We start from the raw sequence: 27,948 nt of genomic DNA, 5'->3' as shown, positions 1-27,948 counted from the left end.
AATAAAAAAGCTTTTTATTCCAGATTCCCAAAACAAGACGTTGAAAGGGAAAAATGGCGCAAGATTATAGCTGAGGAGCGGAGAGAAGATTTACCCAAACAAAGCTTTGAAAGAAATTATACGTAGAATAATAAATTAATGTCATCGTTCAATTCTTCTTTGTTTTAATAGCTACTTAATTCATATTCTCCAAGTGCACCCTCACACACACCACATACAATCCCTCAACTGTTTACCTTCACATAATCGCTACACATACACTCACTACACGCACACACACACACACACACACATATATATATATATATATATATATATATATATATATATATATATATATATATATATATATATATATATATATATATATACCTCAGTTGACTCTATTTAATAATGCAAACATTGCAAAACGTGGAGATATTAATCAGTTCAGTTGCAATTGTCCCCCAGTCCAAATTGTCCCGCCGTACCTTATATATTTTTTTGTTTGAGATAATATCAATAAAAATATCGTACAGTAAAAACTCATTTTTTCGCTTAAAATACGCAACATCTCGAAAAATGTTATACCAAACGTTTTGTTCCTTAAGAAATTTTCTATCTAATAGGATTTTTTAAAACAGTTTTTCGCAAAAATACCGCAAATTTCCTCATTCTCGCCTTTCATCTCATAGCGCGACTCCCATGATGCCTCTGTCCATCCTCGTTCCCAATGTAAAAATGGCGTTTAGATTGTTGCAGCGCAAACGAAATTAAACTTAAGTTGGTTGCAATAAGACGTAGATTTTTTTAAAAATATGCACACCTGCGATCTGCAGTAATAAAATTTTATGGCTTTCGCGATGATCACATTCATTAATGTCATAACCGCCAATTGCTTGCATTTGAAATTGAACTTTAAGTACTAAGAAATAACGTTGTTTTTGTAAAAAAATGAAAGTAGTTTTTACTACATTTCGAAGTTTTCGTTTGTCAACTGGACGCACACATTTGCAACTAAGCGATCGGACACTTTTGAGTGCCGAATTTGTAGGTGATAGTGTATCTAGAGAAGTTTAAATCGATGCTAAAAAGCCAAAAATAATAAACCTTTAAATTCAGATTTCTTATCGGATTGCAATAATCTAAACATCCAAATTATAAACAAATCAATTATTTTTGGAGTCGGGGCCAGCCTGCGTATGGTTGGGTGGGGCAAACAGGAAATAGCAAGGCGACGAACAGGGGGGTTACCATGACGTGCTAAAGCCGTTCAGTTTAGGTTGAGAGAGAGGGACGGAGCTATGTAACTGCTATAGCTGTGTCCCTTTCTCTCAACCTAAACTGAACGTCTTTAGTACGTCATGGTAACCCCCCTGGTCTGGTACCGACTACAAAAATAATTGATTTGTTTATAATTTGGATGTTTAGATTATTGCAATCCGATAAGAAATCTGAATTTAAAGGTTTATTATTTTTGGCTTTTTAGTTTCTCCGTGTTTTGTAACACGCTTTTTTTTTAATGTTCCTCAATATCTCCGTCGTTACTGGACCGATTTTGAAATTTTTTTTTGATTGAATGTATATGCATACATATTGGTCCCATTTTTCTCAGAACCCAGTTCTGGTGGTGGGATCCTGGAGAAATCGAGGGAACTCCTCAAATCTGAAAGGCATACATATGGTGATTTTTGTGTTTTTAAAGGAACAGCATGCATTTACGTACGGAACAGTGACATTTGGTGCAGTGGAACTCCTCAAATCTGAACGGCACACTTATAGTGACTTTGGTATTTTTATAAGAACAGCATGCACTTACGTCCAGAACAGTGACATTTGGTGCAGTGGAACTGCTAATGATGGTCAGAACGGAACTCCTCAAATCTGAACGGCACACTTATAGTGACTTTGGTATTTTTATAAGAACAGCTTGCACTTACGTCCAGAACAGTGACATTTGGTGCAGTGGAACTGCTGATGAAGAGTGAGCCGCCCCTGGTTAGAGTTCCGTTCTGATAATCATTCTCATCTGTAAGTACTTCAGAATCATCCAAATTTCAAAATTGGTTCAGAAATGACGGAGATGTCGAATAACAAACATTAAAATATATACAGACGAATTGATAACATAATCCAACATTTGAAAGTATTTATCACCAGAACCCCAAAGGAAGGCGTTTTCTTAAAAATTATTAATTGAAAACTAGGTGGCCCCAAAATTAGCAGGTTGAAGCGCAGTCAACTTTGGGAACCACTGGTTGATAGAGTAAAGAAAATATTGCGGCAATGTTCTGCTGCTACCAGAGTGCGGTACTTTCACACCATGAGGGTTGCATGAGGGTCTACCGCGAACGGCATGTTTATGGTTCGCGGTAGACCATAATATGTTGCAAGGTAGCTCTTGTTGAGTAAGCGCTGCTCTTTATTATACTGTGGCGCTGCTTTGTGATTGGGAACCACTGTTGTTTTTAAACAGAATAAAACGTTCAAGCATGAAACGCTGATATTTTAGTTTCATGTACCAGGATGGTATGCTGCATTAACACTTTCGAAACCGGGCTCTACGCGGCGCTACGACATTTTCGCTACATACGGGGAAACCCATGTAATCGGCTACGCTTCTACGAGCGGTGTGCCCGACAGTCGGGTTCTTGGTAGCGAAAGTGTTAAGGGGTAAAACTAGATGCAGTTCGATAGAGGGATGTTTGAGCGAGACCTATATAGATTTTCAGCTAGGCTGCAACGCTAAATCCCATTGGTAAATTAATTTTGACTTGCGCAATGCATTTTATGAATCATATTCAAGCTACCATTTATAACGATGGAAAATGCATTTTAGATTGAGTTTCTGACGTGTAATATATAAATCTCGAATAGCGTTTGGCTTCCAGCAGTGGTTTTACCGCTTTTTATCACTAGGAGCACATGACCTGCCAAGAGCTCTTAATGAGTCCAGAGGGTCGAAACATCAATGCGGTTTGCTGCAATATCGCACTTGTGCATTTGATTAACTGTTGCATTTTAGTAGTGTTATTAGCAACTTAGGTCTCGAGAGTTTGGAGCGGTATCGCTATTGGTTAGATGCACTAGGCCTGCGCTGTAGTCTAGAATGTATCGATTTGTTTACCTTTATGTCTGAACTCTGAACTATCTGATAAATTGAAGCAGCGTACACAACTCCACAAGATTCTGTAGGGTTTGTAGTTGGAAGTTATGATTCTGTAGGATTGACCTGAAGGGTATTTATTTACAGTTTTATATCGGACTGAATCACAGGAAAAATATTCATTTAAGTACTACCTAGCTAAAATTGTGCCTACTGATCGTCACTTCAGTATAAAGCTCAAAGTGGCTCAAAGAGCATCGTGGAAAAAATTAAAATCAACTTATCACTTTTAGAAAGACTGCATATTGTAAGTGCAAGGTTACTTGATATCATGATTGACTAGCCCAAACTCATCCGAAACAGTTTATCTACTTCATTTCTAATTTCATTAATAATGTTGAAGAAGTGTACCAGTACCGTCAGCAGTGTTTTATTCGTTTGTCACTCCTACGTGAAATATAATGATAATGATGCAATTTTAAGTTGGATTGATTAAAACCTATCCTAAGGTTTTCCCATAGAAAGTAACTACCCCTAAATATTGTTACGAAAAAGAATGACCTCGCGAAAATATAGGAGGTAGTCGAAAAATAAGGACTCGCATATAGATTTTCCTTTGCATGTGGTATGGTAGGTACTATGTACCAATAAAACAACATATAAAATGTTAAAATATTCATATAATTAAAGATAGCTAACTATAGTTAATAGTATGTACATCACGATAAATACAGTATAGTAATATTATGCAAGGCAAGTTCATTTATAAAATAAATAATATTCAATCTAAAAATATAGACACGTTAATACATTTACACGTAAGGTTCAAAATATTTAATAGCAGTAGTCATAGGTTTTTCGTTGATTTTATTCGTTGTCGCGGGGTTCTTGACTCTCATTTTGATGTCTTTGGGCTTGAGCACGTTTTTGTGGTTGGCGCTCGGGGGCCTCACGGCCAGGAACTGCCTGTTGGTGGCGATGCTCTTGCTGCTCAGCCCTGACGTCTCCAGGAATATGTCGAAGGTGCCTTTCGTCTTGGCCACCTCCGCCTTCGCCACGATCATTCTCGGCTCACACTTCACAGTGTTGTAAGACCCGCTGTTGCTGCCAGACGAATTGCTCGATTCGATATCAGAATTCCTCACCGATTCAGTCTCTAAGTTCTCTATGTTTGACAGGAGATCGGGTTTATTCGATAGCTTGGCGTTTTTTTGCTTGTTTAAATTGTCTCCTTCGAGAAATGTATCGATTTTGTCCTTGGCGTCGTCTTCAGGTACGGGTAAGATGTGTTCGGTGACGACGTCGGACATGGAGCCGTCGCTGCTGCCAGAGCTGATGCGGTACTCCTCTGCCACGATGCTGCCTAGCTCGTCATCTATTTTAAATTCTTCAAAATTTTGGGACAAATCAAACTTGTCGATGTCATCGAAGTACTCTGCCTTGTGTAGTTCCGCTTTCTCGGGGCCACGATTAAATTGGTGATCCAATTCAGTTAGATTGATGTGTTTACCGCCGCTTTTCCCTCCCTTGTTTATCTCAGACAGGATAGAGGACACCGTATTACCCATTTGGATAGAAGCGCGGGGGTCCACTTTCGGTTGCATAGGATGCATGTTAAAGTTGGGTAAGTAACTGTCTTGCGGGAAACTAGTTTCTTCTTGTTTCTCATCCTCGTCGGGGATGATGATCTCGGTGACCTGCGGCAGCTTGGGTATGTCCTTGTCGCTTATCTTGTTCTGGATGCGAGGAAGCGACACCACCTTGGCCACGCTGTTGTTCCGCTGACTCACGTGCACGGGGTACTGCTCGTTGTGAATCTCGACCGTTGGCTGTGAGAGTAGCAACTCCCTTTTGCCATTGCTGACTACTGGAACATTTATCTCTGAAATGGAGCAGTAGTCGGGTTCTACGTTAACTGTTGCTACTTGGCCCACTCTCCTCTTAACTTCTGCAACCCGTTGGTTAGCCGCAACGGCTTCAGAGTCTGACGGTTCTATTTTTTCGGCTTTGAATTTGGCCGACAGGTTCTTTGGTTTCGGCGGCAGGGCGGGGGGAGTTCGCGGCACTTTTCTCTTGTTGAAAATCTTCATGGATCCCAATTCGGCCTCCTTCTTCTCAGTGTTACGTTCTATGTTAGCAGCTAGATTCTTAACTATAGAGCCTCTAATGTTTGGCACCGGAACTTTCGCGGCAGTGGTACGCGGCAGCGGCGCTACTCGTTCGGCAGCCTTAGTGACTATCGGTTCGTATTCGTTGCTGTAGATACTCTGTATCTCGTACTGAAATCCCTGTGCGGTGTTGGGGACCTCGTAGCTATGTTCAGACGCCGTCTCCAGGCTGAACTTTACGATTTTGTTCGCTCTTTTCTCGGATCGTGGCAGGGTGTGATTGTTTGCTCGCACTTTGTCCTCATACGAAATGCTATTGAGCGTGGAAAACTGGACCCGTTTAGTCGAAGATTTAGGACTCGGAGCTTCACTGGACTTGGAGTTGTCGTTGCTGCTGTCGTCCAAAGAATTCTGTAGTAATATTTGATTGACGCACTCGAGCACGGGGTTGTTCTTGTATATTTCGTTGGTCGGGCTGTCGTCAGCGTCGCTCGTGCTGGCGTACCAGTTGTCGTTGAGGTCGTTAGGGTTAGTTTTAGTCAAAGTCGATTGGAGGTTATTATTCTTATCATCGAATCTGTTATTGAATCGGTCGTTATCCTGTATCATGTTGTTGCACAACACTTCATTCTTAGCTGATATGACTTCGGCGTTGAGAATACCACTGTTGAAGCCGGCTACGAGCAAGTCGTCGGCGGATTTGGACTTGTTATTGTTGAGCGCCCCCCGCTGCTCCATACAGTCGGTATCTTGCTCAGGGTCGCTGACATTGCAGTACCAAGGTTTCTCATTTGCCTCTTCATTGAGCACGTTATTTAAGAATACTTGTCTGTTGGCCTTAATTTCATCGGACGCTTGTCTTTTTATTCCGTGCAGTCTTTCTATCTTTGTGGAATAGGTTTTCTCCGATTCACTGGCATTATCGATATCTTTCTTAGCTTCGCCGATAAGTTGATCTATTTTCATAGATGCCCTCCTTATGTCTTTTGCAATTTGATTGGCTGTTAAGTCGTTTTCGTTGTTGACTTGGTAGCTCATGCCGACACATTCCTCGGCGCTACTGCTATTTGCTTGGTTATAACCCTTCTGCGAGTTATCATAATACTTGTTACTCTTTCTCCCAGAGTATTTCCTTGACCGCCTGAAAACGTCTCGCCTGACGAACGCTTGCTTGTTTTTGATAAATGTTCCTTTGCTGCCGGTGCTGGCGTTGTTGCCTTCTTCGCTCGAACTGCTGTTGCCATACGTGACATCGTTTTTAGGTAACTGGAAGCTTTTACTCAACCTAGTGTTTTTCTGGAATACAGGTGGCGAATTCCGTTCGCGGTAACTTGAACTCCTGACAAAGTTGTTTTGAAATCTGGAGTCAGTGCTTTCGAGACTTTGGAATTCTGGATCGGTCTCGATGTTGGTCTGCTCGCTCGTGAAGCCGAGGAGCTGTTGGCAGTTACTGCAGAATCCCTTTCGAGCTTTGAGTTTGACGATTTCCTCCTGTTGGGATTTGATAATTTTCTCTTTCTGGTGGAGAGCTATTTGGACCTGTTTCTGCTCTCTGGTGAGGCGGGACTCTAGGAGGACTAGGGAGCGGAGGACGAGAGCGAGCTGGTCCTGGCGGAGGCGGCGCTCCTGGGTGGCGCGCTTGTTGCGGGCGGCGAGGGCCTGGCTGGCCTCGACGAGCTGGTGCCGCTGCTTGAGGACGGACTCAGACTGCTGCTGGAGGGCGTTGCGGACCGCGTCCAGCTCTCGACGCAGTTCCATCGCTTCGGAACTGCTGTCCATCTGGAAACAAGGAAAAAGCTAATGTTATTTTGACTTAATCAACTCAAATGTCAGTTGAATAAGGATCTGTCTCATTGTATTGGAACCTAACGCATCGGATCCGTGCTGTGGTCAGTCTTATGCGCTGCTTTTTTGTTATGTAACATTCCGTCATTTCGATGTAGCATTTATGTGTAGACATCGAAGAATGTGAGCATTACAAACTTCCTTTAATCAAGCCACAGCTAAATATAGCCACAGTGAAATTGACAACCTCTTACTTTATGACTTATATGAGTTTTACGACATTTGATAAAACCGCGAATAATCTTACGTCATGAACATGCGTGTATCGTGTCATGATATAAGAACTGACGTCATATGCAACAGAACTTCAAAATTATTATTATGGGTTACGTTAACTATGTTTATATGATTGATGCAATTATTATTATCGGTCTCGGATCTTACCATTTCCACTTACTTATAATACCTATTTCTAATAAGTACTATGAAAATGTTTAAAAAACATATTGTCTGAAAAATAATCACACTCCCAAAAAACGGAAACATGAAAAAAAATCACATCAAACGTATTTAAATAGTATTTTTCTACTCCCGAACTGTTATACGTCATTTACACGGTCGTGCATAGATCTTTAAAACCCTACATAAAGGTCTATTCCCCAAAGCCAGTGTCCGCCGGCTTTCCGCGCATGCGCGCAGTATCGAAAAAACTGAAAACGCATTGTTTGGCTCTGTAACCATGGCAACGCCTTATAACGACACTGCGCGAGTGCGCGGAAAGGCTTTGGGCAGCTGAGCTGACAGTGCAAACCTTTGCGTCAAAATACAGGAAGCAGTGTGAATTTCACGAAAGTTATTCAAGAAAACTATTAAAAACTAAGTGCATGGTCGTAGAAAAAGTATTGTATGCAACGGTGTTTAACTGGGTCAAAAAATACTCGTGTCGTCTCAATAACAATTTTCGGCTTCGCCTCAAATTGTTACCCACGCCACTCGTCTTTTTTGACCTCCTTTAAACGCCTGTTGCATAAAATACTATTAAGTCAACTACGTCACGGTCAATCGCACTACGTCAAATGCACGTAATGACGTAAGCAAATTACCGCAAAAGAAACAGCATCTGATCAAGATCGACATTTAGCTAGGCATTTCAACAGGCCGCGAGAACAAAATGTCAAGTACGAACGTTTCTTTTGTACGAGGAAATAATTGGAAATCCTTTGCTTAAATCTGATAATGATTCTTACTGCAATAGGGTAAATTGATTTTTTATTGGCACTTGAATACAAGTTACATGTCGAAGACGAAATACGATTGTGTTGTGACTATCACTTCTTTGATGTAATGATGTCCTTCGGAAGTCGCCAACCTAGTCAAATTAAGAGTAAGAGGGAAAAAATCAGGACTACTATTTAAACGCGTATACACATTGAATGATTACGTCATTCTAAAATATGCTTTAAACGGAAATCGGTTTTTAACGAATACCCCTGGTGACCCCTGTTGAAGAAGAAACGCGATGACAACGCTGGCTAGATAAAGTTCGTAGCCGAGCTGTGAGCTACAAATCGCTCGCTCTCTCTTTTATTTACACGGGAGCGACTATCTTTTGTTCATTTTTATAGCCGATAGCTCATAGTTTACTCGCTTTTGTGGGGCTAGTGCCGAAAAGTATAAACTGCCGTAACCCGAGATACCGTGAAACGAATTCTCCTGAATATAAACAGATGTCTAACGAATGAATTTCTAAATGCTCACCATTGATATAGATCCCTTCTTGGGATGTCGACGTAATCCTTCAATCAACATTATTAATAGTTCCCGAACAACCACTTATCTGTTTACTATACTGTCTAACACTAAACCTCAGGCCTTCCAAATATAAACACATGTCTTGGCCCGTTCGTAACGAATAATAGCTTTGTACGTACAAAAAGGCTTATTTTCATATTGTAATCAAGTCATGTACGACTGTTTCTGTATTGCGGAGTTTACAAGATAATGAAAGAACAAAGTCCAACCAATATATGCCGGCGGTCAAAGAGTAACGTAAAAATCGTCAGCGGAAATATTTGCTGATAACACAAGATCACTGCAGACCGTGTCAAACGAGCGACCTTGAAATGTGGAGGCCAAGTGTGAGTCGGGTATGGCAAGATTGCTTCAAGTGTCACGAGAACCGCCAAAAAGCCACCTCCATACAATCCAAGTTATGATATCCTTTTGAAATAGTAATAATATATGACATTATAACTATTATACTTAGGTACATATCTGGGAGTTTTCTCAAAAAAGTGATAAAATTAGAAATTGTTAAGAAAACTTAGTCGCAGTGACAGTTTTGTTGTGTGACACGATAATCTGAAAAGTTCCTCTCTTATCTGAATTATCTGGCACTTGATTCGTAGCTATTTAAAAAAAACCGGCCAAGAGCGTGTCGGGCCACGCTCAGTGTAGGGTTCCGTAGTTTTCCGTATTTTTCTCAAAAACTACTAAACCTATCAAGTTCAAAACAATTTTCCTAGAAAGTCTTTATAAAGTTCTACTTTTGTGATTTTTTTCATATTTTTTAAACTTATGGTTCAAAAGTTAGAGGGGGGGGACGCACTTTTTTTCCTTTAGGAGCGATTATTTCCGAAAATATTAATATTATCAAAAAACGATCTTAGTAAACCCTTATTCATTTTTAAATACCTATCCAACAATATATCACACGTTGGGGTTGGAATGAAAAAAAAAATCCGCCCCCACTTTACATGTAGGGGGGGTACCCTAATAAAACATTTTTTTCCATTTTTTATTGTTGCACTTTGTTGGCGTGATTGATATACATATTGGTACCAAATTTCAGCTTTCTAGTGCTAACGGTTACTGAGATTATCCGCGGACGGACGGACGGACGGACGGACGGACCGACGGACGGACAGACGGACAGACAGACATGGCGAAACTATAAGGGTTCCTAGTTGACTACGGAACCCTAAAAAGTGGTGTGCAAAATGACGGTAGTCTTGTACGTAAAGTTACGCCGTGGCTTGCGTGGGCGACGGTCGCGCGATGATCGCGCGACAGCGATGCGACGCATACGAAATCAAACCTTATCGATACGGAAGTATGAGTCGTCCACGCAAGACACGGCGTAATTTAATGTTATTGGTACCTTTCCCGAGGTTAGATTAGATTAGTATTTTATGCAATCGTGGTACAATACAAAGCTTTTCAGTCGAGTACCATGTTTAGGCCACGAAGCTTGCTGAGTGGCCTAATAGTACGGTACGAGAGTGAAAAGCTTAATTATATCACTATTGTATACAATACTTTTTCTACGAGTCATCATCTTCATCATCAATGGACGGAAATATCATCATTCAAGTTAAAATTAATGTTAGTAGCGTCGTTCACCGTTGTATCAACATCGAATTACCTAGCAACAATTTTTTTGTAATAAACGTCTCTGATTGGCCGATAACGCGGCAGATAAAAAAAAATCTGTTTCAGATGCAGAAAAATTTGCCATATAGCAAATTAGTATAGAAATTCTATGAAGTTCTACAATATTTTTGAAATTATTACAGTTAACTAAAGTCAACTATAATGATATATATATATATATATATATATATATATATATATATATATATATATATATATATATACTTTATAGTTGATTCGGAACTGCCATAGAGTATCCAACACTGAAAAGTTAGCACATAGTTTAGTCTGTGGTGTCCTAATTGACAGATTACAGTCGACGAGTAGAAAATAGTACATTACGATACAAGTGCGTGAAAAAGGAAGTTCGAAACGAGTGGCGATAAATTAAAACACGACCGAAGGGAGTGTTTTAAATCGACACGAGTTACGAACTTTTCGCACGTGTATCGTACGACGTTTTTCAGTACAGATGGCACTCCGAAGTTTAACGAAGAAAATTCGTAACTCGGGTCGTGTTTTAATTTATCGCCACTCGTTTCGAACTTCCTTTTTTTCGCACTTGTATCGAAATGTACTATTTCGAACGACCTATTTGTACCAAGATATATACGCATGGTCATTACTTTAATACGATTGCGTAATGCGTGACCGATCAATTTTGCATGTTGATGTTCATTAGGTACTATGCTCCATAAATATAAAAGGTTAACGTCATACATTACTACTAATGAAAAACAAACAAGAGTAACTAAAGTAATCAACTTTTTAAGTCCCATATACATAGAGTGAGATCAAGTTTAGTTGGCAAAGATTTTGATATCCCCAACATGAATTAAGCTAAAGTCACAAGTATGACGTTTTAAACATGTGTACCGGCGGGGTTGGCAAATTTACTGCTATACTGCTAACTTACCTTGGTATGGCTCTATTATTTGCGCTCTTGAAGCCTCAGCTGAGCCTATCTTACGACGCTGGACTCCCTGTGCGAAAAATAATTAGTTACTAGAATTTGACTTGATTTGAGTTCCCCAAAATACAAAGTTTGAAATCAACCATCCACCCTTGTCAAGGATAAAACTTAAACGTAGGCGCGTCACGTGCGTATGTAAATAGTTAATGTAACCCACATAATACTTCTGAAAACGATCGATGGACGAAATCATTATGCGAAGCAGTGTGGTGTATGAGTCAAGTCAAGACAGTTCAGACTTGTCCAGACTTGTATAAGATAATGACAATGTCATTTTGAAATTATTGCACATTAATTACTCGTACCTACCTACTGGAAATTAGAACTTACTTAAGCTTTGAATTGAACAGATGCACCCGTGCATAATACGAATTACCTGTTCGAGCGGCTTTATGATTAGCGACAATGCTGTAGGATATCGATCCTACATCCGATTAGTGGTCCGCAGGGCATCCGAGGCCGATTTTGAATCTCGGCCATTCGATTTCGTGAAATTCGTTAAATAATATCCATCGATTTAAATTCTACTAACAAAATGGAAAACGAGTGGTAATGACCACTAATTTAAAATTACTAGCCGTCCTTTTTCAAAAATAGCATTAAGTACGTCGTTTTCCACAGACTTTCGAACGGCGAATTCGTGCATTCGAAATTCAAAAATCGATCCCCAGCGGTCCGCAGGACAGGATATCAATATACAGAGTGGGGCCTGTAACAAAGGCGAAAAATTGAACTGTAGGCTATTCTCCATACTGATCAACATTTGTTCAGTGACTTTTAAAAATTATGAAGTCTTTAAATTTTTAATTTTTCATACAAAATAATTATTAGCTTCAATGTACGCCATTATTGTTGTCATTGACGTTGTCTGTCACACTTTAGACTTAACAGAATTCGCAATACATTACCTCTTAGAAAAAACTTTCAAGGGTGATAAAAATCAAAATACAAGTTATTTTTAAAAGTCGCCGAACAAATGTTGATCAGTATAAGGAGAATAGCCTGGAGTTCAATTATTCGCCTTTGTTACAGGCCCCACTCTGTATGTAAATGTTTAAAGGCGCCATCTTTAAATAAATAAATAAATATTGGGGGAATCTTAGCGTACGTGTAGACTTTACCTATAAGGGATATAAGTAGGTAGTATATTAATAATTAGATTTCACCGCAACAGCAGTACGGTGCGATTTGATACGTATCGGCCTTCAAGGTGCACACGCTTGCGGCTAGGGTATTCCGTAATCGGAACTCCAGACTACATACTCGTAATTGTAGGGCATGTAGGTAGGCAGTCAATTACATATGTAAACGTGCATGCACTATAGGAGGCAGCACCGTCAGATATCAGCGTAATGTAGCCCACAAGATGGCAGAACTGTTTGGAAGTTGAACTAAACTCAATATTACGAGCTTTCTAGTGGGAGTGAATTTACAATTCCATAAACAAGTATGCGTATATATGACCCAAAAAAAGGAAAGAATCAACGTTGTGTCACTCGTGTCTTGTCAGGAAGGCAGAAGCCCGGCACTCATGGAAGTTGCTCCACCGACAAGAGTCCAACTCTTAAGACGATACAGGAGCCAAAATGCTAAAATGGAAAGGAGGAGTCCTCCTTTCAATTTGGGAATTTAGTTAAATATACCAGTTATTAACTAGATTTATCGAAAAAAATGTCCATTAAGAACAACTCATTTAAAAGATATTCCGAAAAATCTTTAAAATCGAGGTTCCGCTCTCGACTGTTTCCTCCTTCAAAACTTCACAAACAAATCAATCGGAACTAGGGATTGCAATCCGGTCTGATATCCAATCCGGCCGGATCCGGCCGGATTTTGCCCCCAATCCGGCGGATCCGGCCGGATCCGGCCGGATTGGCCTTGATGATTAAAAGTGCCCAAATAGTAATTTTTTTTACATGTTTCAGCATAATATGAGAAGTATAATGGTATTTTCCTTAACGATTAATAAACCAACAGTTGCAAGCTTAGAAATCAACATTTTTACCAGGTAACAAGTAAACTTTATTATAATAATCAGTCGAAATTCAAATTCGTTCGTTCTTTTTAAACTGATAATAAACCGAAATAGATACCATACACTAAAGAAAAAGCGATCAAGCCTACTGGTGGCGAAGCCGGGAATCAAAATTCATAGGATAACAAAATTATTTTTACTGTATTGTTTTACAATAATACCTATAGAGCTTTTAGATACGATTAAGAACGGACATTATAATATTAAACTAAATGCATCATGAGATCGGTGTTTGTGCGTTAAGTTTTTCTCAGTATGTATAAAAATATCCAGTCTCGGATTAACAAAACCACAGTAGCTTAATTGAAGTCAGCAACAGTAATTGACCTTAGTATTATTTGCTAATGCTGAATTTACAATCTTACTGGATACCATTTAAAAATGTTCATCTTTAAGCTTTGAATTTTTGTTATATTTCTTATATTCTCAATATGCCCTCATACTTCTCATATTATGCTGAAAACATGTTGTTGTTCTTGGAGTCCTATGTCACCACAGAGGTGCAAAGGGCCTTCACGAGCTCACACCACGCCTTACGATCTTCAGCTACCCTCGTGGCCTCGCTCCAGCTCGACCCGGTCGCTCGTAGTTCATCCTCGAAGGACCGCTTCCATGAGTTTACAGGGTGCCACTCTTTGAATTGTGTGCTTTGAATGGGTGTTTGCTGGCATATACTCCACATCTAGGTCTTGATTTCGGATAGTGTTTGGCCAGAAAACGCGAAGGATCGACCTCAGTGACATGTTAACGAAAAGTTTTTTCGTATGGCGCTTTGTCACTCTCTACTACGTAGACGTACTCCACATTTTGCATCCAAGTAAACAATTGCACAGATTTCACTACGGATTCAAAGATGGAAATGTTGACGCGTCACTTGAGCACATTATTTGACTTCCAACGGCCTATAAGTTCAAAGAACATACGTATTAAATTATTTTTTTGATTGGAAATCAGACCGGATTGCAATCCCCTATTGAGCGACGTTCATGTTGGCGTAAATTTTAATTTCTTGCACAAATTTAACATAATAAGTTACACTACCGGATCCGGTACCGGATCCGGCGAATTTCACCGGATCCGGTAGCATGAAAAAAGCACCGGATCCGGCCGGATTACCGGATCCGCCGGACCGGATTGCAATCCCTAATCGGAACGAAATTTGAGAATCTGAATAACAATCAAATAGTCTGTGTCGGACCGTTTAGTTTTTTTTGCTAATTGTTACAAATCTTGAGAATCACACCTTTTTTTGCGCCATAATGAAAAAGGCCGTTTTTGGCAATTTTTCGTTGGCTCTAGGCGTCTTTAAAAATAAAAATATAAAAAAAAACAAAACGGTCCGACACAGATAAAAATAATAATAATTTGTGTCGAAAAAATCATTGCTCTATCTTCAAAAACCAGGGAGGAAATAGTCGAGAGACTCGAGAGCGTTTGTATGGAGAATTGACCCCTCCTGTATCGTCTTAAATGATTGATGATGATGATAACATAAATATGGCTGTAAATACATTAGGTTGTTATACTTGTTATCAAGTAAGCACAACCCCGTACATTTAAGTGTGAATGTCATTGCGGAAGTAAGGTCATCGACCCGAGATACGCGCACAAAGTGATAGTACGAACTTACGAACATAAAGATATCTATATATATGAGGACTGTCCTTTGTATTTGACTTTCCACATTCGATCCTTACGAGCAAGGCTCAATTTAGAAGCGGGAAGTTCAATTACAATGCGTTAATTTACATTCAATAATCGGATGCCCAAGTTGGGCCTTGAAACTTGGCCAGTTATGCCATAGCCATAATTTGGCGTAAAGAAATAGACCGTTCAATTAAAACATATTCTCCTAGAGTGCCCATATACTCGATACACTGGAGGCCCCCCGGAAGACCTGATTGAACTTAGACGAAGCTATAAAGTGGATTAATAATCGGAGCTAGATTTATTAATTCTCTGTATTGTACATATATTGCCATACGATTAAAAAAATTAAAACATATATGAGATATTATCCTTATGTGGTCAGTCTCTGTGAATCCGGTGAAGCCTTAGTAAATAGGGGAATTTTGCACGAAAACTGAACGTGCTCCTTCAATTAGTGAAAAAAGGCCTATGTTGGGATTGAACACCAAGCTCAGAAATTATGGCTTAGCAGCGTCAAGACGATAATATAAGCACAGCTGAAAAAAAAAACTTTCACCATGCGCGGATCCAGGGGGGGGGGGTCATGGAGCATCACCCTGGAGCCTAGGTTGGCCATACAAATAGACCACGTGACTCCCATGGGAGGGGGGGGGGATTTACCACGTGACCCCCCCCCGGACACGAAGCTGGATCCGCGCTTGACTTTCACTGCTTGTTTTAGAACTACTTATATCTCAAATCTATTAAGCATCATTAGTTACCAGATGCCATATTTTTGGAGTAAAAGAAAGTGAACCCAAAGGTCACTGACTACTGTTCCGCTAGAAACGTCTTAACTTGTATTTTATTTGACGTGTTTAAGTCTTTTTTCGTCGACACCTACATAACACGACCGTTTAAGCGAGTACAAAAACTAAGTTACACAAACAAACCCACGCTTATTGTAATAAAATCGAAAGTGATTTTCTAATCTTAAGGTATTTTTATCATTCGCCACATCTGGGGCCTATTGCGAACCACGTTGGACTTGTTGCGTCTCTGTCGCACTTGTGAATTCGTGATTAAGTGTGACAGGGAGACAATATGTCGAATGTGGTTCGCGGTAGGCCCTCTGAAGTCATTGTTCGTGGTTCACCTACTGGGAGATTCGTACGAGTAAGTCGTTCGACCAAACGTTCAATAGAATGATTGTTTTATTGTTTAGATGATGATATGTTTACTAATATAATAACGGATTTACGTCTCGCAATTATAGAAAGGAGTAATAATATTAACAATTGAATTATGGTATTGTTTCGCAATTACCTAATGAGTACTTGGGTAGTATACGTAGGCTCAAAGGGTAAGTAAACTTTATTCCTTTAGGCCCACTTAACTCAGGGTTAGTGGGCTGTCATATGTCAAATCTCATATAAAATGATGGGTTAACCCACCATTTTCGTTGGTGCAAGTGGCCCTTAATGTTTTTGCATGGTATGTAAGATAACCTTATGGCAACATCCAATGTTATTGAATAATATGAATTATACTTCTTGGACACACCAGGAGCGAGGTCATTTTGGTACCGTACGAACTCGGCAAGCCTCGTGACCTAACCGCGGTACTCAACTTTTATAGCCTTCATAACGTTACCGTTATATAATAAAATACTTTTGTGCATAGGTAAAGATTGAAAAGGTGACAAATCGCTAGGATTAATGCAATATTTAAATTTGAACACTCTCACGCTATTATATTGTTGAGATTGATCAGACTATGAAGTCATATCTTATTAAAAATATGCTCAAGTTCTAGTGCCACTTAACAATTACTTAAGGGGTTAAAATTAAAAGTAAACGAAATTGTGATATTGCAATTACAGGTTTCTAGCCCACCGCCCTCGACACAATTGAACCAATCCATACTAATATTGGAAAGTGTGTGTGTCTGTTTGTTTGTCTGTCTTTCACGGCAAAACGGAGCAACGAATTGACGTGATTTTTTAAGTGGAGATAGTTGAAGGGATGGAGAGTGACACAGGCTACTTTTTGTCTCTTTCTAACGCGAGCGAAGCCGCGGGCAAACGCTAGTATCCTATAAACGACTTCCTCACATATAGTCTTAGACATTCAAAAAATAAAAATAAATATATTGGGGACACATTACACAGATCAACAGAACTTAGCCCCAAACTAAGCAAGGCTTGTACTACGGGTGCTAAGCGACGATATACATACTTAAATAGATAAATACATACTTATATACATAGAAAACATCCATGACTCAGGAACAAATATCTGTGCTCATCACACAAATGAATGCGAACCCAGGACCGCGGCTTAGCAGGCAGGGTCACTACCGACTGAGCCAGACCGGTCGTCCAATTTTTAAAGACTGGCCGCTCCAGCACATCTGATGGAGACTGTACACCACACCATAGAGTCAATAAACAATACTTTCTTATCTCTACCACTATTCGCTGAATATTCAACGTCTGGCTGGCGGAGCGTGCGATGCTTTATACCTATACATTGTTGGTGTACACGACTACACGTACAGTCAGTGGCCCGTTTCTCGAAAGGTACAAGCCTTGTATTACAATACAAGTGTGTTTCCATGACAACCCATACGATTTGACAGTTCGCGCACTTGTAATACAAGGCTTGTACCTTTCGAGAAACGGGCCCCGTTATAGTTGTTAAACAGTATTTGGTAATAACATTGTACTGTGGTCCACCCCACACTCTAGCGTCTTTGAGCGTCGGTCTAGCTTCTGTATTAGCAGTACTTATATATGCAAGTATGTGCAAAGAGGATCGAATATTACAGAGTTACTGTCGAAGTAAAATGTGTAATCACAGTGCATAGACTGCCATCTCTTGACACAGGCTTAAAACTTTTGAACCTCACATTTGACAATTTGGCCCATATTCTTGATATATGTTAAAATGTCAAATATTAATATTATCGCCATCTAGCTGAGCTTACCCCAAAGGTGTAACGCCATCTAGGCCACTGTACCTTTTTCTATATGGTACTGAGGTACGTTTTTTTCTTAGACGCTATCTGTCTATACGGAGTTTTATATGTCTTTGGTATGTGTATATACCTCGGCTTGGCCTCGAATCGGCTTGGCGTCTGTACAGCAAGAGTTCAGGGTGTCAGGGGCGGGGTGGGAGGTGGTTATAGACCGGAATCAATGGAGGAATATGAGTCCTACACCCGAGCAGAGGGTAGCAAGATTTAAAGAGAGAAGAGAGCATCTCTATGTATAATATCATAAATTAAATATAACAAGATCATACCATCCCATACATTAAGATGCGACCGCCTATGAACGCGCTTACACTCCACCACACATAGTTGGCGCCACAAAAAAATGCCTTGTTGCCACCGATTATTTGTAGATTGGCATTAAGTGTCAATTCCGAGCCGTAAATCTATGTCAAAAGTGACACTTAACGCCATCTACAAGTATAATGAAAGCTACAAGACATTTTGTTTGTGGCGCCATCTATGTGTGGTGGAGTGTAAGCGCGGTCTTAGGCGGTCGCATTTTAATGTATGGGATGGTATGATCTTGTTATATTTAATCTATGATAATATGAAGGCTGCTCGATGCAACGTTGGCGCGTCTGAACAGCGACGCGACGTCTTTTTCCTTACGCTGAGTCGACATTCAAAAGACGATAGTGTGGGTCTATGGGTTGCCTTAACTAAACAGCAACAAAGGATAATCAAATCTGTTAATAATTTTCGGTTAAGTAGTCATTCAGTTTTCAACCAATGAAGAGACAATATTCTCTGTCTGTAAGGTAAGAATGGAAAAACTGATTTATCTTTTACTACAAATGTATAGCAATAATAAAACATTCTACGACACCCACGGGAAGAAAGGGGGTGGTGAAATTCTTAACCCGTCACCACACAGGCCACCCATTATCATACTTATGCGGTTTAAATGCGGTTACTATGCAGAATTTAAAAAGTTGCCAATTCAACTATGTACATAAATCTTACTTGTGAGTGCCACAGTACGTGCTAGGCATTTTCATTGAGTGCGAACAAGCATAAAAAACTGTTTCTCACTTGGACATACTCTAGCTGGCTCTACAATCTTGAGCGAATGCAATGTAATGTAGGGTTGTCCGTTTGCCACTAATGATTCTAGTAGTGACTTGGAAAAAAAAACAGTGCAAAGAAGTGCTACAGTGCTGCTCTGTGGCCTCTTTCATTTTTAAGACATGAAAAATTATGCCTTATTTAAGGCTTACACTTAACATTTCAGATATGTACAGTGTGTTACCACTACCCGGGCATTTATTAAAACATTGGTTTTAAACATTGGTTGGTTATTGGTTTTATTATTGAATAATACTGTAAATTAGCAATCGTTTGCGCATATCAGCAAATCATATTTATTTAAATTAGCTGAAATAGTACATTACGATACAAGTGCGTAAAAAAGGATGTTTTAAATCGACACGAGTTTCGAATTTCCTTTTCGCACGTGTATCGTTACTGAAAAAATAATTTTCCGAAATCCCAACATTCAATGTAATGCGTGCACTTCTTAATTGTCATTACTCACATATACTTATGAGCTGTCATTGCCCTCACTTGACAAGCGTTTGTGATGTACCTACATCGCTGGCAATAAAATTCTGTTAGAAAGTTTATAACTAATTTTTTTTAAATTATGAATTAAATTATGGGCATCGTTAAGTTAAATTAACTATGTAAGATTACGTCCCTTTAACCCTCAAATGCATGACATTGACAAAGATTTATTCAAATTTGAATTTTGACATGCTGTCAATGTCAAAAATACATGATGCATATATACATCACTATGCATTTAAGGGTTAAAAAAAGCCCACTTGTTGGTGACACACTGTATAAGACAACAGTATCCCAGCGCCTTGACGAAATAATCATTGGCCATTTTCGCGAAAAAAGATTCAAAAACTTTTTTTGTAAAATAGGTAAATTTAATGTTTATCCTACTCAGAATCACGAGCCCTTTCGATCCTACTAGGTAAAAAAATGCGTAAAAAATTTAATTTTACCACTTCGTTACCATCTTTCAAACACTTTGTACAGCGGTTACAAAGTGGAAAGTTGCAAAATAATGGAACATTTTGGGATCATTTTTTTTCAGTATATAATTATGAAACGGCACTATGGAGCTAAAATTAGTATAATTTAGGTTTATGAACCAGTTTAAAGACAACAAACCAAGCTTAAAGATATAGCACGTTTACTGTGGCACTGATAAGCTGAAGGATTGATACAAAGTATGATTAACTACTTACATACTTAGTTTAACTAATGGCTGCAGCGTACGTGTATAATTCCTAGTTCCAACTTTTCAGAGTTAGCAACATTTTATACAATTAGTCAAGATATGAAATGAAATGAAATCAAAATTGTAATATTGTTATTGTGGCAACCCTGGTCGCGGAATGCGCAAAGGCACGCGCGGAACCGGTCGACGCGAAAGCGCTCAAGGTTGAGCTTTCTTCAATGAGCTTTTACGTTTTTTGCGCCAATTGAGAGCCTATCGGGCATGCTGCCTACTCGGAAAAATCTCCAGACGATCCCTGCATGGGCTGCATGCCTAGCAAGGTTTGTGGGAACTGGCGCGACCACACATGTCGACGTGCATTCAGCTAAACTATTAGAAGCGTTTAGCACCTCTGACTAATAAGTACAGTCAACCAATTGAAACCCCAGGCCACTGTAGAACCATGTCATAGTGACGTTATAAATCAGATTGTAAGAAATCTCTGACAGTTTGACATGGTTGTTAAGATTGGTCTAGGGTTCCAATTGGTTGACTGTACAAAAACATATGACTTATGAGGCATTTTATTGACAGTACTATGGAAGTCGAGCAAGTATCCACAAGATATTGTATGTGGGTTTACGAATGCGCGGTTCTAAGTATTATAAGGACGGGACAACAATTTATACGACGACTTTGATAGTTCAAAACGCAACTAACAATACTAATACTCATCGGCATACTTTTAAGTAACTCAAAGAAAATTAGATGCATTGTGTTATCAACTTATCACACAATTCCTATTCCTACCTGTGTCTACCATCTCATCAGAGCTGTATGATTGTATATGAAGTTCAAACATAATCAAATAATGAAAAAATACTTGCAAGATATAACTCGAACATACAATCATGTTAAAGCTTGTAAATTAGACCACTCTGACCACTCTATGTCTTTTTCCAACTTGTCATATTAGACATTGACAACCAAATTGTAACTTGTAGCTTCGAGAAATGGGCCCCAGCTTCAGCACAATAACGTTACTACACGATTAGTTAGTTTCATAGTTTCGTATGTAGCTATCTTGTACTATTGACACATTTCACACATTTTTCTGATCGATTTTGTAACGCTGCTATCACGGCACTCGTACTCAGATAGCTTATCTGGAATTCGTTAAGTTTATCTAACCAGATACTTAGAGACTGGATTAGCATCCAATAAGCCTATGTTTTCATTCAATTATTTGTCTACCGTACTAAGCTCTCCCTACAAACACACCATTTTTTTCTAGTCGCTTTTTTACTTAACACATCATGCAGTAGTGCTAGTGCCTATCAAAATAAATATGCCTCAAACTTATAAATAAGAGAGTAGGTAATATAAACTGCATTTATGAGATGACATCAAAACAGTTTAGGTATATTTCATTGCGGCGACGCAGTTATTAGGTAGGTACTTCCTACTTTATGATAAATAAATTGACGATAATGATGATAGACAGAACTCCTAGATCGCTAAAAGGACGTACCAATACCTGTCTAGGTAGACATCATGACTTGAGAATATGTTACTTGATAACTAGCGAGACCGTCAAGGCAAATGTACCTCTACGTAAACTTATGTCCAGGTAAAGTCACCGTTTGTAGTTAAGTATTACAAGCGATTAGGAAGAACCACCATTTTACTTTCAACAGACTTAATCACAAACAGTTTTGATGTCCACATTTCGTGCAGCGACATCGAGTTGCATCACAATAAAGTACAATCAGCTTAGTTCTCCCACGAGCTTTCACGGGGAAAATTTAAGTGGAAACCGGTATTTGGGTCGCGTCTCTTGGTGTTTTTGTATGGCGAAAGGTAATTGCTGGGTAAACAAGTAAATAACAAAAACAAGAAACTTAAATATGACCTTTAACGCACAGGGCGAAATTCTGGCGGAAAATCGTATGGCGAAATCATTTCGAAGCTTCTTTACCAATTAAAAGTAATAAGTTTTAGCAAAAATTTCATTTTTGGCACAATCTTTTATAGCCGACTGTACCTTTACTTCAACAGTCATCTAACTGCTCTCCGAGACGTTTCTAAAAAACCCTTACGCGATGGAGATACGACGTTTCATGCATGACAGGGTTCCTAATGGCCACCTTTCTGCTTCATCATCAGATCAGGTCCAGGATACCATAATATCTCATTGTCACGTGATTTACATATGTGTGCAAAATTTCAGATCAATCAGAAACCGGGAAGTGGGTCAAATTTAGCTTCTACGTTTTGACCGAAACTAACATAGTAACAAGGCAAGTTGAATTGAAATCACATATTTGTTGCAAAAATCAATGGGCCCAGCACGCTAGCTGCGTCATTTACGCACCTTCTATAATTTGCGTGGTCGGTCGTTAAAAATAATCGGAGAGTTTCCAGATAACCTTTTGCATCGAGCATTATCTGCATTATACTTAACTGGACCTACTCGTATCGTACCCAATCCCAATTGTGTAAGAATGAGAAACATTAGTCGCTTTACATAAGTTTAATCCGAGCATTTGTCTGACTTTCAACCTTTATTCCAAACGGAATTCCGTCTCTGTTTTTGTCGTGGATTATGACTGGATATGATGCTTAGTTACATAATTACAATTGAGCTGTTGTGTAAAATGATGATGATGATAAGCTGGTTTTATAAGGTACAGAGAGAAATGTCTTGATGCGTGTTTACTCTGAAACAAGGAACATCATCTTTTGTTTCATTAACAAGGATGAACCGAGCAATCTAGCCTGGTAAGTATACTTTGATTAAACCTTGGGTTGGGACTCTTTTTGAGAGACACGTCGGATCATCAGATGTAAATAGCTCAATCAGGGACGAATGGTAAAGACGGATGGTTTTAGCCCAGCAGTGGGACACAATCGCAAGTTAGGCTCGAAATAATGACTCGAAATGATGATGAAAACCATGTTAATTGGTCGCGCGACATTTTTGTGATCAGTTTATGACTATCTGGGTGATCAGCGTCAATATTTTCTTCATGTACAACCACTATCGGGCCACACGATTTTAAGACAGACCTTTTCAAACCAATCCTATTAGCCCGCAAAGCAACGTTCTACAACGTTCCACTCCACGCCGTTGGAATGCCAATTGGATCCCCAACTAAAAACAAAAGGTCAGCGGGCACGCGACGGACCGTGATGGAACGGAACGCTGCGGGCTGTTCGTTATTGCCACGTGCCCTGTATTAGTGTTTGCAATGAGGGCTGAGGTAACCTTTAAATGCTAGTACAGGTTGATAGGGAAAAGATAGAAATTAAAACAGGCACTGGAAGTGGAAGCACCTTGGTACTAATGTCACAGTCTCACCGTCGCTTTTGCTAATATCGTCATCGTAGCTCTTTCCATCGCCCCAATTTGGAAGAACGACAGAGACATTGTGACGTTGGCTAGGTACCCGGTGCTCTGTGTGTTTGTTTTTTTGGGCTATCTCTTAACTTGGCTTTGTAGAAACAGTTGCAGTTTAATTAAGTATTCAATTAATTATTTTGATTCATATCGTCTATATAGTCTATTTTGGACATTTCTTTCTGTAATAAAGCTGTTTCAATCAGCTTGTAGTTGATTGAGCCGCTTTTTTATGCTGACTGAACACCTGACCATAAACAGAATTTTCCAGGTTCAAATCAATTGCACCACGACGACCCAAGAATTATAGCAAATTTTACAACACCCTGTACACAGCAGCAGCGTAAAACCTAAAAGCACTACATCAGAGCACATGTTATCGTTAAAGTGGTAGTGAACGCGTGCCATGTTTTTGCGTCGTGTATGAGGGTGCTGTAATGTGGGAAATCGATTATTGTCTAATGTCTATGACTAAAGGTATGATTAGGTACCAGTCCGTTACTCTACTAGACTCAAAATTGTAAAGTCATTTGAGTCCTCGTTTATTGTTTTGCACTTTACCTCACCAATCATACTATTGGGTAGAAGAATATTTCTTGTAACTGTGCAGTTGTAAGTTGTAGTTGTCTTTTTTGTACCTAACATGTAGACGGACTTTTGAGTATCAAAACTTTCAGGTGATGGTAACGTAGAAAGAGGTGAATACTAGTGAATAGAGATGACTGGACGAAACACATGGGCATTAACTGAATTTGATGAAAAATACTTCTAAAAATAGTACCTACCATATAGATTCATGCCCGTGCCCAGGACAAAAGGACCCAGTAACAGTATTTTTGATTAACTGTAAGTATAAGAGGATAATTATAGAAAAAAATCTTGATACAAAGATGATATAGTTTCCTTCAATTTCTTTCTTTTCCAAAAGGACCCTAAGTTCTTCCAAATTAGTCCAAGAGCCCTAGCCCAGCATAGTAAGACACATTGATCAATCTCCAACCAGATTTAATTGGACAGGGCCTGATTAGTGTGGTTTTGCGATCTTGGGCAATTCCGCACGTCGACACATGTTACACGGTGTTGCAACGTCATGAATCTCAAGTGCGCGCGCCGTGAACGTGGCGCAAGCAGGTCTATCTATGTCGAATAATTAACCCATGGTACAAGACCATGGTTTCACCACGGTTTATCACGGTGATATGGGCATTTGGTACAATTCGCTAGTACATACAGTCGCTGTCAGATTCTGCCGAAATTCTCACAAATATAAGAACACGAACGTCTTCACAATGGAGGCATGTTCCGATATTTGTGAGAGATTTGAAAAATGTGTTTCAGATGCAGAAAAATTGGCCAGGTATCGCAAATTAGTATAGAAATTGTATGAAGTTCTATTTTTGAAATTATATGAGATATTATAGTTAAGTTGGAACTGCCATAGAGTATCCAACACTGAAAAGTTAGCACTTACAGTTTAGTCTGTGGTGTCCTAATTGACAGATTACAGACGACGAGTAGAAAAAAGGATTTAGGTGACCCGTGCACCCCGCGGTCACATCAGTATAATAAAGAGTAGGTACTATCGTATTTGCCGGGTGTGTAATGATTGGTATAACTTTTTAATGATCATTATACCAAATGAGAATTATACAATTTGTTAGTATATTATTTGTTGTTATATGATTCAACAATTATATCAAATGATCGTTATAACGACTAAAAATATATCAAAAAAAGTTATATCGATCGATACGCACCCGTATTTGCTGCGGTGTATTTCAACTCGTATGATATTCCAGGAAGTAATATCAAATGACTATATGGTGTAACTATCACGGTGATTTGGACATTTGTAGTTCGAACTAATAATGGCAGGATAGGTATTTTGGGCGCTAAGCATAAAAAACTATAACGGCAAAGATTCGCATGCAGGAATCCTCCCATACGTAGAAAAATGTTAGCAAACGCTGCTATCAATACTTTCATCTGATTCCTACCACACTGAAAGCAACCATCCAGCGAATATGTTCCATACTTTAATAGTGCTAAGGACTATGCTGTATGCATGTGTTAGGTTTGCTCTTCAGTGATGCGGATCTAGTGATTTGCGGGATCATGACAGTGTAGTCGGTGAGACAGGTGATTTACGGGCGTGGTTAATTGTAGTGGGATAAATTCATTGATATAGCTACTCTGAGCTGAGTAGCTGAAAAAAAAAATGCCATCACTAAAATCCGTCAACGTTTAGGTCACACTGAACATTTTTTACTGTTGGACCCGGAAGTCACGGAAAAAATTGGCTTTTGAATACATTTTGATGTGCAAAGTTGAAATTATCTATGATGATGATGTGATCCTGTTATAACTCACTAGGGATTTAGGACTCTTATAAGAATTGTCACGATCCTGGTCGACAAATTCCAAATCCTATTCTACAGTTTGGCGAAAAGTTTTATGTGAAAACTGTTTCACTTTTATTGAATAAATAATAAATAATACTTTTATTGAATAAATAATAATATTTAAAATTTAATTTAATTTTTTTTTCTATGAAATTGTCTGAGAGAGTAAATTATACGAGTAATATTTTCGCTAATTCATGGTCGTTTCCAGCTGTTCAGTGTGGATATAAAGAAGAAAGAAAGAAGATTCGTTTATTGCCAGAACACAGCGAATACAAAACAAAGATATGAGAGATAAGTAAAATCTATGGTACAGTCACCGGCATAAATATGTGATGATTTTTATACCTTGTCACATTAACGTCTTGTTTGAAATATCATGCGAACACAATTTAAAGCAACAAGGTACAGAAATCATCACTTATGCCGGTGACTGTACCTAAACTTAATACCTATAAGTATACTTAATATAAATCTACTGCAACTGTTTTGGTCTTTAACATATGCATTTTTTAACGGGTATGATAATGTTTTTCATTTAGTTACATAGACTAATCTGATATAATGATGTGTCCCTATCCTGGCCCGGTTGTACGAGCTTGACGGACCGGATAGTAGGTATGAACTGTGCAATGGATGACAATACCAACTGATGCTGACGCATACGGTGGATTTGCCTATCACATCACCCGCATCAGCCCTTTAACGCTTATTCAAACAAGACAGCAAGTACAGTCAACCAATTGGAACCCTAGGCCACTCTACAACCATGTCAAAATGACAAGCAGTAAGAGATTTCTTACAATCTGATTAATAACATCACTATGACACAGTGGCCTATTAAGGTTCCAATTCCATGGACCATTGTTAAACACTTGTCCTGAGAAAAGAAATCCGATGGAAAACTGATATTGTGCCTGGAAAAACTGCACAATGGCTTCTTCCACGAAAAGGCGGCATGTCTGTGTGTACCTACACCTTCTCAGTGCTAAAACTACTCTAACCTTTGTCAAAAAGGTGTAGTATGGAACAGCGGCTAGCAACCACAAGATGCGAACCTGCCTAGCCGAAGTGAAAAATTGACAATCGTTGACGCCACGCGGCGACCGAAACGCAGTCTGACTCTGTCGCGCCACTACAGAAGAGCGATAGAAAGAGCTACGACATGCTTACAAAGCTTAAGACGATACAGGAGCGAGAATGCTAAAATGGAAAAGGGGGCTCCTTTCAATATAGTTAAATATACTAGTGTTATTAACTAGATTTATCGAAAAAAAATTGTACACGAAGAACAACTCAGTCAAAAGATATTGCGAAAAACTCTTTAAAATCGAGGTTCCGCTCTCGTTACCTCCTTCAAAACTTAATCAATCGTAACGAACACAGATAAAAATAATAATAATCTGTGTTGAAAAAATCAGTGCTCTCTTCAAAAACCAGGAAGGAAATAGTCGAGAGCGTTTGTATGGAGAATTGACCCCTCCTGTATCGTCTTACGCGGTTGTGACGTTGGCTAGGTACCCCGATTGCGGTAAATCCGAGTCGTGAGCAGCCAAGGACTCACGCAACGGCTCTGTACTTATTAAAATAATAACCCGGTATGACCAATTGTGAGTAAAACGTCCAAGAAAGACAGTAACACTCTTTAATAGAGTTCAAAATTAAACGACATCGGCTACTGACATCTGCTCTGTAGTGAACGAAAAAGGCAAGTAATATCGTTCGAGCGAATTATCTAATTATCTTCGAGCGTCTAAAGTCTAGGCATAAAGAGCTACATATATTCAATTAACTCGGTAGTCAATCGATATA

The 27,948-nt window shown here is 39.2% G+C and overlaps 1 protein-coding gene across 3 annotated transcripts in view; it reads right to left on the bottom strand.

The window, feature by feature from the left end:
* Nucleotides 1-3,745: 3,745 nt before the first annotated feature.
* The window catches only part of LOC125241289 (putative uncharacterized protein DDB_G0277255), a 68,840-nt gene continuing 44,637 nt past the window's right edge, over nucleotides 3,746-27,948 (bottom strand). The window contains exons 1-2 of one of the 3 annotated variants that reach the window (XM_048149690.1): nucleotides 11,327-11,344; nucleotides 3,746-6,972 (exon numbers count right to left, since the gene is read on the bottom strand). In XM_048149690.1, coding sequence (XP_048005647.1) covers nucleotides 3,898-6,972 — 3,075 coding nt within the window. In that variant the 5' untranslated portion in view covers nucleotides 11,327-11,344 and the 3' untranslated portion in view covers nucleotides 3,746-3,897. Of the gene's footprint in view, nucleotides 6,973-8,736; nucleotides 8,858-11,326; nucleotides 11,345-27,948 lie in introns of those variants that run through there. The other 2 variants (XM_048149689.1, XM_048149688.1) reach the window with 2 other exon arrangements.

Source organism: Leguminivora glycinivorella, chromosome Z (genome assembly GCF_023078275.1).
Source record: "Leguminivora glycinivorella isolate SPB_JAAS2020 chromosome Z, LegGlyc_1.1, whole genome shotgun sequence".
NCBI lineage: Eukaryota > Metazoa > Arthropoda > Insecta > Lepidoptera > Tortricidae > Leguminivora > Leguminivora glycinivorella.
Note: the sequence above shows the minus strand (reverse complement) of the source record. Positions and strands in the feature narration are given on the sequence as shown.